Source organism: Mobula hypostoma, chromosome 2 (assembly GCF_963921235.1).
Source record: "Mobula hypostoma chromosome 2, sMobHyp1.1, whole genome shotgun sequence".
Taxonomy (NCBI): Eukaryota; Metazoa; Chordata; class Chondrichthyes; order Myliobatiformes; family Myliobatidae; genus Mobula; species Mobula hypostoma.
Window position 1 is genome coordinate 11952757 of NC_086098.1, and position 12052 is coordinate 11964808.

The 12052-nt window shown below is 41.1% G+C and overlaps 1 protein-coding gene across 1 annotated transcript in view; it reads right to left on the bottom strand.

Annotated features, from left to right (window-relative positions):
- Nucleotides 1–12052, bottom strand: part of nt5dc1 (5'-nucleotidase domain containing 1) — a 665771-nt gene that overhangs the window by 155361 nt on the left and 498358 nt on the right. Inside the window, exon 8 of the mRNA XM_063033647.1 lies at nucleotides 11098–11195. Coding sequence (XP_062889717.1) covers nucleotides 11098–11195 — 98 coding nt within the window. The remainder of the gene's footprint in view (nucleotides 1–11097; nucleotides 11196–12052) is intronic.

Here is a 12052-nt window from a genome sequence, read left to right on the forward strand (position 1 = left end):
TTGCACTGCATATTAATGACAAAATGACATACTAAAGTTAAAGAAATACTGCTATTTTTGTTCTAATTTCTCTGAGGCAGCAAAAGGAAAGAATTGACAGTTCTTAGTTTGCAAATTTTCTCAAGTGACAATTTAATTTTCAACTACCTCAAAATATAATCCTAGGAATGAAAGGGTTAACATATGAGGAGCATTTGATGGCTCTAGGCCTGTACTCATTACCGTTTAGAAAACTAAGTAGGGGGGCATCTCAATTCAACCAATTGAAAGGTCTGGATAGAGTGGATGGTGAGATGATGTCACCCATGGTTGGGGGAGTCTGGACCAGAATCAGAATCAGGTTTAATATCACTGGCATATGTTGTGAAATTTGTTAACTTTGCGGCAGCAATACAATGCAAGACATGATTATAGAGAAAAATCAATCAATCAATCAATTACAGTAAGTACTGTATATAAATTAATAACAGTGCAAAAATCTGGAAGGCGGGGTGAAGTCAAGATGGTGCTAAATGGCGACTCCTTTGCTTGTTTCTTCGGAAACAGCTCTATTTCTATCTTTGATATCTCCTTTTTCCCTTTGTAAGGTTCTTTTGAAGACCCTGACCTGGAGGTACACTCTGACTTTGGTTCTTTGTGGGAATGGGACCTGCTCGCAGGGCCTCATGACTGGCCACTTTTTGATACCCCAAGGACAAGGCCTGGAAGGCGAGCACGCCTTCAAGTTTCTGGATTTTTGTGGCTCTGGAGATGCGCTGACTCTAGGCCGGTGCTCCTGACTGAAGTTTTGCAGGAGAACATGGAATATCGGAGCAGCGGGTTAGCTGCTAGGGGTTGTGTGTCCATAGAGCTGCGCCTTTTTGGTGCCGACTCTCCGGGTGCAGAGCTCAGAAAAAGCGACACAACAGATGTTTAACATCGTAAATCAGCGAGTTCTTTGTTATGTCTCCCCTCTCGCTGTGAAATGGGAAAACCTCTTTTTCCCTTATTGGGGGGGAGGTGAGAGAGAGAGAGAGAGAGAGACAGACAGACAGACACACACGCACTGTGGTATGTCGAATTACAGGGTGAATGAATAGTTCTTGGGGTGCTGGAAGCCTGTTTCCTTATTGATGCTTTGCTGCACGCTTAAGTGCTCGGTGGAGGGTGGTGATGCTTTTTTGCTGGTGGGGGGTGGGAGGGGGTCATTGCCTTACTACTGCTTGTACGTGGGAAGGGGGAGCTGGGGAGCTTTGAGGATTCTAATGTTTTAACTGTCTTCCATTCTTTGGGGCACTCCTCTGTTTTTGTGGATGTTTGAGAAGAAAAAGAATTTCACGATGTATTTTGTATACATTTCTCTGACATTCAATGTAGAAAACAGAAATAATAATAATAAAGCAGTGAGGTAGTGTTCATGGATTCAATGTGCGTTTAGGAATCAGCTGGCTGTGGGGAAGAAGCTCTTCCTAAATCACTGAGTGCACACCTTCAGACTTCTGTACTTCCTTCCTAACAGTAACAATGAGAAGAAGGCATGTCCTGGGTGATGAGGCTCCTTGAAAATGTTGTGGATACGATGGAGGCTAGTACACAAGATGGAGCTGACTAATTTTACAACTTTCTGTAGCTCCTTTTGATCCTGTTCATTAGCAACCTCTCCAACTCATTACCAGACAGTAATGTAACCTGTCAGAATGCTCTCCACGGTACATCTATAGAAGTTTTCAAGTGTCTTAGGTGACAAACCAAATCTCTTCAAACACCAAATGGAATATAACTGCTGACTTGCCTTCTTTATAGCTGCATTAATGTGTTGGGACCAGGTTAGGTCCTCAGAGATATTGACACCAGAGGGTGGTGAACATGTGGAATTCATTGCCACAGATGGCTGTGCAGGTCAAATCACTGGATATATTTAAGGCAGAGTTTGAAAGGTTCTTGATTAGTAAGCACATCAAGAGTTACAGGGAAAAGGCAGGAGAATGAAGTTGAGAGTGATAATTAATATGCCAGGTTGAAATGGCACAGCAAAATCGATGGGCCAAATAGCCTAATACTGCTCCTACGTCCTTTGCTCTTAGGCTTCATAAGGAGGCAAGATGATACCAATTTTATTGATGCATCACTGAAAACATCCTATTTGGATGCAGAACAGTTTGGTATGGCAACTGCTCTGCCCAGGACTACAAGAGACTGCAGAGAGTTGTGGACACAGCTCAACACCTCCAAAAAAGACCTCCCTACCATGGACTCTGTCTATATTTTTTGCTGGCTGAGTAAAGCAGCCAGCATAATCAAACACCTCACCCACACTGCCCTGGACATACGAAGATTCAAAAATTAAAAGTATATTTATTATCAAAGTATGTATAACAGTCTTGAGACTTGTCTGTTTATAGGAAGCCACAAAGCAAGAAACCCAAAAGAAAACAATCAAAAAAAAGAAAGGCCGACGCCCAATGTGCAGAGAAAGAGAAACAAAAATACTAATCATGCAAACAGAAGGAAAAAGCAAGAGCATTCCAAACCAAATTCCGTCCATGGACCCGAATCCTTGGGCCAGCCAGAGTAGGCCCAAAAGCCTTAGTCTCAGCATCATATAGTGGGGCAAGATCCCGTGGAGCTTGCAGACACGAAGCGTGTAGCAGCGGCAGCAGACTCACAGCCTCAATGCCACAGAGAGAGGAGTAAACATCGCAGGACGGCGAGCAAAATTGGCCAAACCCTCACCTCAGGTTCTGGCACCCTGCCTTTCCCTGTCTATCTGGGCTGGCACTTGAATCGTCCGAACACCAGGTCATGTCCCAGGTGGCCCTGGCGCAGGGTGTAGCCTTCGCTGCTCAGCCCAAAACCATTCTTGACTTCTCCAAAAGAATGATCCAACCTTGTATCTGCTTTAGGTGGACGGGCACCAAAATTTCTCCACCTCAGTTCCTTTTCAAACCACTCACTCCAAGACCTTCTCCATATCTGAAACCGCCTCGAACATGTTGCGCTCTGACTTTGCAACGTACCAGTATGGTTCATCCCTTGAGTCAGCTTCGCCTCTGCTCGCCTCTTCATTGTTTACGGTGATTGTGCATCACAATTTACCTCATAAAAAGCGTTATTAATGATGTTTTAGTCCTACTTCTTGCCTTCGAACTACCAGTAAGCGGTCGCACATCTTGAGTAGTGCCATTTTAGAAGATACAAAATCAAGTCTGCAAGTACCACCAGCTTCCACACCACTGTTAAAAGGCCATCAAATAGTTCTTTAGTACAAGTTGGATTGTTGACCTCACAATCTACCTGATTGTGATCTTGCACATTGTTTACGTGCTCTGCACTTTCACTTTATTCTGTATTCTGTCATTCTTTAACCTTGTTCTACCTCAATGCACTGTTTCATGATTTGAGGTGTATGAACAGAATGCAAGACAAGTTTTTCACAAGTCATGATACTTGTATCTTTTTACAAGTATCACTCATGAACTAATTCCAATTCCAATTCCAGCTCCGAGAAAGGAAGGTGATCAATGAATAAGCTATCAGAAGATCATTTCTATCGATTGCAAGCAGATGTCTGGGGTGAGATTTTTTGTGCAGAGAGTGGTGAGTGTGTGGAATGGGCTGCCGGCGACTGTGGAGGAGGCGGATACAATAGGGTCTTTTAAGAGACTCTTGGATAGATACATGGAGCTTAGAGAAATAGAGGGCTATTGGTAACCCTAGGTAATTTCTAAAGTAAGTACATGTTTGGCACAGCATTGTGGGCCGAAGGGCCTGTATTGTGCTGTAGGTTTTCTATGTTTCTATGTTTTCTATGTTCTATGAACTTGCCTAAGAGGAATCTAGAGTAGAGGAAAGATTCTGAAAGCAATATTTTGATTTTGAAGCAGAACTCTGGATGTTAAAGAAATCAGTAACAATTCTTATATAAATAATTCACTCAAAATGTAAAGACCTTGAAAAACCAAATTCACAAGAAAAAATCAAATTTGATGCATAATGCTTCAGTGAACTATTTTTGGCTAATTTGCATTTCAAATATCTAAATATGGTCCTATTCATATATATTGGAGACACAAGAGATTCTGTAGATGCTGGAAGTCTTGAGCAACAACACAAAATGCTGGAGGAACTCAGCAGGTCAGGCAGCATCCATGGAAGGAAATACATAGTTCAGAAGTTCAAAGTTTAAAGTATATTTCATTATCAAACTATGTATATTTTTTTCAACCTTGGGAGTCGTCTCCTTACAGGTAGGCACAAAACAAAATAGAATCCATTAAAACCAAGAGTCTGTCCAAACACCAAGTGTGAAGAGAGAGAGAAAATAAACAAATTGTGCAAACAATAAAAGCAAGCAAACAGTATTCAGAACTGAAGTTCACAACACCAGGCATTAACACAGCCATGTCAGGGGTCCACTGGTTGCAGGTCGCAGTCTCAGATCAGCACAGAGTCGAGCAAATCCTACCGAGCAGCGAGCTGAACTGGCCTGTTTCTTGCCTCCAACCATTACACCCAACCATTTCAATCTGGCCCAGCGCTTAAATCATTCAAACCTCAGGTCATTTCTCACCCACAAGTTTGGGCTCCACCGTTTCCATACAATCAGTACCTGATTTCTTGAACCACAAACAATAGGAATTCTGCAGATGCTGGAAATTCAAGCAACACACATCAAAGTTGCTGGTGAACGCAGCAGGCCAGGCAGCATCTCTAGGAAGAGGTACAGTCGACATTTCAGGCCGAGACCCTTCATAAGTTCAGTTCGCCCTGACGAAGGGTCTCGGCCTGAAACGTTGACTGTACCTCTTCCTAGAGATGCTGTCTGGCCTGCTGTGTTCACCAGCAACTTTGATGTGTGTTGCCTGGATTTCTTGAATTTGGCTTAGCTCTTAAATCGATCAAACCTCGCATGTTTCCTCGCCTCACTTCATCTCCACTGCATCGAATTTCCTCCAGGTACACTCTAGCAACTCCAGCCCGGACATGCTGCAATTGTCCTGCCCCAGCGAGAATCCAGCCACACCACAAAAATGCCAGATTCTTCAGACACTTCATCTCAACTCCAAAAGGGAAGTCGCAGGCCATTGCTTACAGCATCCTTTACAGAAAAAGTGTGAAAAGTAGATGTTTCTGCCCACAGAAAAAGAATCTCAGGGTTGTATTTGGAGACATGTACTCTGATAATAAATTTTACTTTGAACTTTTGAACTTCTTTTCTAATTCTGATGATGGGTCATGGCTTGAATCTCCACAGATGCTGCTTGACCTGCTGAGTTCTTCCAGCGTTTGTTTTGTCTGTTGTTATACACGTTGGCTTTGAATGACAATATAGATTTTAAAGAAAACTGTTTTCAGTGTTTCAGTAGGTAGGGCTGGTAAACTGGATGGAACTTAATCATTGCAATTCAGAACCAAGATGAGAATTTTTCAGTACAAGTTTCAAACCGAAATTAACATTAACCTGAAAAACCCTCCCTAACATTTTTTTTAATGTAGTCATAGAGTCATAGAAAAGTACAGCACAGAAACAGGCCCTTTGGCCCATCGAGTCCATGCCAAGCCATTTAAACTGCCTGCTCCAATCGACCTCCATAGCCCTCCATACCCCTACCATCCAAACTTTTCTTAAATGGTGAAACTGAACTTGCATGCACCACTTGCACTGACAGCTCCTTCCACACTCTCACAACCCTCAGAGTGAAGAAGGTTCCACTTATGTCCCCCTTAAACTTTTCACCCTTCACCCTTAACCCATGACCTCTGGTTGTAGTCCTGCCCAACCCCAGTGGAGAAAAGCCTGAAATATGCTTGGAGTTCAGGCTGATTAAGCACCTTATTTTACCAAAAAGGATTTCTTGCAATGAACTTAGAGGAGACAGAACAAATTCCCCCCATTTCTTCATTGCATTGGGATTATTTTGGAAATAATAAGATAATTTGTTAAACAAGGTTAACTTATAAAAACTGCAGAGAAGCAAGTCTTGGAAATGCCCCCAAGCAGCCCATCATGATATTTTAGAAAGACTCAACATTTAACACTTCTTATACGTTAAAATGTTTTCATAGCCATAAAGCTAATAACTATGTTTTACTGTTGGACCACCACTTATGAAAACCTCACAGAAGTCTATTGCTGATATGTTACCTTCTAGCAAAGTACTATATGTGCTGTGATTTACAATGTGTGCCAGTTCACGCAAATTCCTAAGCTTCGTTTTTTCAGAAAGTAAAAGCTTCAAACCATTCTCTACAAAACATAAGGGCTGTTTTTTTTCACGTACTGCAGCCAGCTGCCTGCTGGGTCTTGTACATGCAGCCCAGGTCAGGAATTTAAATCATTTCCTTTGCCAGGGAAGCCCCAACCTCAAGTAAATGCAGAAAGAATATTCATTGGTACAAAACAGTCAAACAGTGCTCAGATAACCAAGAGGCAGGAGATGCTATGCTCAACAAGATCAATTTAATGGGTGCAATAATAAAATGCTGGAAGAAATCAGCGTCTACAGAGGGGAATAAACAGTCAACATTTTGGGCCGAGACCCTTCAGCCCCACAGTTCGGGCTGACCGTGGTGCCCACCTAGCTTGTCCCAATTGCCTACAACACACACAAAATGCTGGAAGAATGCAGCAGGTCAGGCAGCATCTCTGGAGGAAAATAAACAGATGACACCTCAGGCCATGGGTCCTAACGAAGGCTCTCAGCCCGAAACATCAACTGTTTATTCCCTTCATAGATGCTGCCTGATCCGCTGAGTTCCTCCAGCATTTTGCGTATCTTGCTCCGGATTTCCAGCATCTGCAGAATTTCTAGTTCACTGCAATATTTAATGTAGGAGCTTTCAACCTATTTTTCTGCCATGGACTCCTGCCATAAACCGAAGGGTCTGTGGAACTCATGAGAACTCTGACCTATTGCTTAGAAAAACAAGTGACTACTATCTGTACAGATTTGTACTTATTCTGATACTGGTCTGCACCAATTGCTTTATCTTTTTGACAGGAGCAGAATAAAAATAAAAACTCGCCTTCAATGTTCCTACAAAAATCACAGAAGTTACTCCATTGGGAAATCACACTGATTATAGCTGAAAAATTACTTTTACTTTCAGCCAAACGAAAAAAAAAATCTTGTTTTGACACTGATTCATCCTACTGTCAGCTTTCCTTGATAACCTTTCAGGGATCAGTTCACTTTGAATGCAAGTTAGTATTTTGTTGGAAACAGCGTGCTGCTTCAAGATACTCAGTAAGCAATACTGATCCATTTTGCTGCTGTGCTTTTGTTCTTTGCAGAAACATTTATAATAATCTTTTCCTGAAGTAGTTGCGTTCATAAACATTAAAAGACTGAAAGAGACAATTAAATCATTCACATGAGAATTAAAAGAAGACACTGAAGCAAGTCACCCCATCAAAGTTCACTTTTTTAATGTATCAAATATAGGCCCATCATGTCATAGAACAGTACAGCGCAGACCCTTCAGCCCATCTAGTCTGGGCTAAACTGTCATCCTGCCCAGTCCCATTGACCCATACCTGGACCATAGCTCCCCATTCCCTTCCTATCCACATATTTATCCAAACTCTCTTCAATGTTGCAATCAAACCCGTATTCACCACTTCCAATGGCAGCTCATTCCCTCATTTGCACCACCCTCTGAGTGAAAAATCCCCATAAGTACTTCACCTTTCACCCTTAACCTAGCACCTCTAGTTCCAGTCTCACTCAACCTCAGTGGAAAAAGCCTATTTGCATTTACCCTATCAATACTCCTTATAATTTTGTATACCTCCTCATTCCCTACTGGTTAAGAAGGCATAGGGTGCATTGGCCTTCATCAACCGTGGGATTGAGTTTAAGAGCCGAGAGGTAATGTTGCAGCTATATAGGACCCCACTTGGAGTACTGTGCTCAGTTCTGGTCAACTCACTACAGGAAGGATGTGGAAACTATAGAAAGGGTGCAGAGGAGCTTTATAAGGATGTTGCCTGGATTGGGGAGCATGATTTTGGAGAGCAGGTTGAGTGAACTTGGCCTTTTCTCCTTGGAGCGACAGAGGATGAAAGGCGACCTGATAGAGGAGTATAAGATGATGAGAGGCATTGATCGTGTGGATAGTCAGAGGCTTTTTCCCAGGGCTGAAATGGCTAACACAAGAGGGCACAGTTTTAAGGTGCTTGGAAGTAGGTACAGAGGAGATGTCAGGGGTAAGTTTTTTACGCAGAGAGTGGTGAGTGCATGGAATGGCTGCCAGCAACAGTGGTGAAGGCGGATACAAAAGAGTCTTTTAAGAGTCTCCTGGATAAACATGTGGAGCTTAGAAAAACAGAGGGCTTTGGTTTACCCGAGGTAATTTCTAAAGTAAGTACATGTTCAGCACAGCATTGTGGGCCAAAGGGCCTGTATTGTGCTGTAGGTTTTCTATGTTACTACTCTCCGGGGAATAAAGTAACATGGATAACTTTGCTCAATTTAACACTGCGCTAATTCCAAAATCAATGGACCCCCTTTCAAGGACCTACAACCCAAGTTTTCAGCATTATTTATTTTACTCATTTATTTACTTATTTTTTTGCTTTTGCATATGTTCTCTTCTTTTGCATATTTGTTGTTTGCCATTCTTTGTGTGTAGTTTTTTCATTGAATCTATTGCATTTCTTTGTTGTACTGTGAATGCCCGTAAGAAAATGAATTTCATTGTAGTATGTAGTGAAATATATGTATTTTGATAATAAATTTACTTTGAACTTTGAATCTATTCAACCCTTACCAATAACTCAGGTCGTCAAGTGCCAGCATCATCCTTGTAAATTTTCTTTTGTCCTCTTTCAATCTTATTACTATCTTTCCTGTATGTTTTTGAAACACTTTTCAATATCCCAATACTTTTGATTCCATTACCTTGTTCGATAGGATATTCCAATCATTTATCATTGAGTAAAGGACTATCTGGGTTGGCATTGTTGCAAAAGCCGCCTGTCTGCACGTTCACCCATTTGGGACCTCCTGTCGCACCTGTGATAGAGGATGTGAGTTCCGCAGGGCTCACAGAACTGAAACTCAGACCAGTCATCTTCAAACGAAACTACTGCCTAGCAAGGACATTTTTTTAAACTTGCCTTTCAGAAAGTTTTACATTACAACATCATAAGTGCCCCTTAAACATATTACTGGACAAAAGGAACTGAACATGTAGGACAAAAGATTCAGGGAAAGCTAGGAAAATCAGATTTAAATCGAAAACAATGGTGGTGGGGGCGGATACAAGAGAAAAAAAAATTGAAGAACTAGCATTAGCACAGACACAGGCATTCTGTAAGCACGCCAGGCAGGATCTATGTTAAGAAATAAACAGCCAATGATTCAGACCGAGACCTTTCATCAGTCCTGATGAGGGGTCTCCACCTAAAATGCTGTTGTTCATTTCTCTCCATAGATGCTGCCTGACCTGCTGAGTTCCTCCAGCATTTTGTATGTGTTACACTGGACCCCAGCATCTGCAGAATCTCATAGGTGCATACTATTTGGAGAACCTCTTGCACAGCATAATCTGTTTCTACAACACCAGAAAGCAGCTGCCAATGTATTAGATGATTGAATCAGCTAATCTTTAAAAATAGTAAGATATAAAATGATCCTTCATTTGTGCCATCAATTAAAAACATACTGGACAGCAAAAGCTATACTCTAGACCTTATGGAACATAGGTCTCCTTACAAAGGTGACCAGCATCCGAAATTAATGGAATATAAAGTCTAAGAAGTCCCAAATATTTGTTGCAATGTTGACAGGCTGTTGTATCCTTAATTTTCAAGAGAATTGAAGGAAATCTTTCCAAAACACAAAATACACTCAGTGGCCACTTTATTGGAATGAAGCAGCCACTGAGTGTACATGTACATTCATGGTCTTCTGCTGCCGTAGCTCAACCACTTCGAGGTTCAACATGTTGTACGCTCAGAGATGCTGTTCTGCACATGACTGTTGTAACACATGGTTATTTGAAGTACTGTTGCATTCCTGTCAGCTTGAATCAGTCTGGACATTCTCCTCTGACCTTTCTCATTAACAATACATTTTTTTTGCCCACGGGATTGCCGCTCAGATGTTTTTTTGTTTCTCGCACCATTCTCTGGAAGCTCTGGAGACTGTTATGAGTAAAGATCAGCAGTTTCTGACATACTCAAACCACCCCCATCTGGCACCAACAATCATTCTACAGTCAAAGTCACTTAGAATACATTTCTTCCCCATGTTGATATTTGGTCTGACCAACAACTGAATCTCCTGACCATGTCTGCATGTTTTAATGCAGAGTTGCTGCCACATGATTGGCTGATTAGGTATTTGTATTAATGAGCAGGTGTACAGGTGTACCTAATAAAGTGGCCACTGAGTATATATTGTAGTTTTATAACTGAGATAAAACCTTTTCTGGTTAACAAGACTAGAAACTCTAAGGTACTTGCAAAGGCTTGTTAAAGCATTGCTAGGAAAGTATTCCACATTGAATCCCTCCAAAGCTCTTGACAGCAGAGGTCTCCAGTGTATAAGGGTCATTATGACAGAGAATATCTCTATACAGAGATCTTTCCTTTTCTAGCTCTGCCTTTGGAGGAAATCTGTTCGGGTGGTGTTGGATGGTTGTGCTACTTTAGAAACAAGATCCGACCCACAATTGGGCAGAGGCTTATTGGCAATTGACTGGCAGGGGTTGGCCTGTATTCATATTTTGTGATTCTCGTCAGTTTATGTGCATCATTTAAGGGCTGACAAGTTGAATGTGATTTATCTATTTTTGATTGATGAGGCTAGGTTTGATTCATACATTTTAAGAAGGCCTAAACTAGTTTTATTTTCATACAAGAGTGAAAGAGCCAGAGAGAACTGTTAGAATTCACAGACATATGCAGCCATTATGGGACTAGGCAAATTAGTGGTTTGGCATCAGATGGACCAAAAGGCCTGTTTCTGCATTAAAGTGTTCAACGACTCTTCTATGACTCTATAATTCCACAGCCTCAGCATTACATTTGAATTAGCAGGACACCAATAAGGTCAGTTCCTTGGTATGATTAAAGATATTGCATTAATTTCTGAGAATCTTACAACTTACCAAGAGTTCGAAAAGGTCTTTGCTGCGGTAATTGTGTAAAGAATCCTGGTTTCAAAGCATTTGTAATTATGATATCAAATATTTCTTCAAAGTCTTCTCTGAAAAAGGAAGCAAAATACTTAATCATTAGTAAGTATTTCAATCCAATCAAATTATAAAAATTATAAATCCACATAATCTGAAATACATTATTAATGATAGATTGACGAACATATGGCCAAATTAACGCTTCTGTTGTCTATACTGTTTGTATATTAAATACACCAATTTTATATTAACATTCAAAATAAAAATCTGAATGTGGCAGAAAAAGTCAGCAGGGTGGACATTCAAAGTTCAAAGTAAATTTATTATCAAAGTACCTATATGTTACCATATAGAACCCTGAGATTCATTTTCTTGCGGGCTATCACAATAAATACAAGAAACACAATAGAATTAATGGAAGACCACACCCAGCAGGGGGACAAACAAACAATGTGCAAAGAAAAAGCCAACAAACAAGCTGAACAAATGCAAAAAGAAAGGGAAAGAATGATAATAGTAATATAAAAAACTAATAAATATCAAGAACATGAGATGAAGAGTACTGAAAGTGCAAAGATTGCGGGAACAGTTCAGTGATGGGACAAGTGAAGTGGAGTGAAGTTATCCCCTCCATTTCAAGGGATAATAACTATTCCTGAACCTGGTGGTGTGGGTCCTGAGACTCCTGTACCTTCTTCCTGACAGCAACAGTGAGAAGAGAGCATGATCAGGTCGCTGGGGGTCATTGATGATGGTGCTGCTTTTCTGCAACAACTCTCTGTGCAGATATGTTTAAAGGTGGGGAGCACTTTACCCAAGATGGACAGGACCACATACACTACTTTTATTGTCAGATTTCCTGTATGTTTCCATACCAGGCTTTGATGCAACTAGTCAATATACTCTCCACCACACGTCTTTAGAAGCC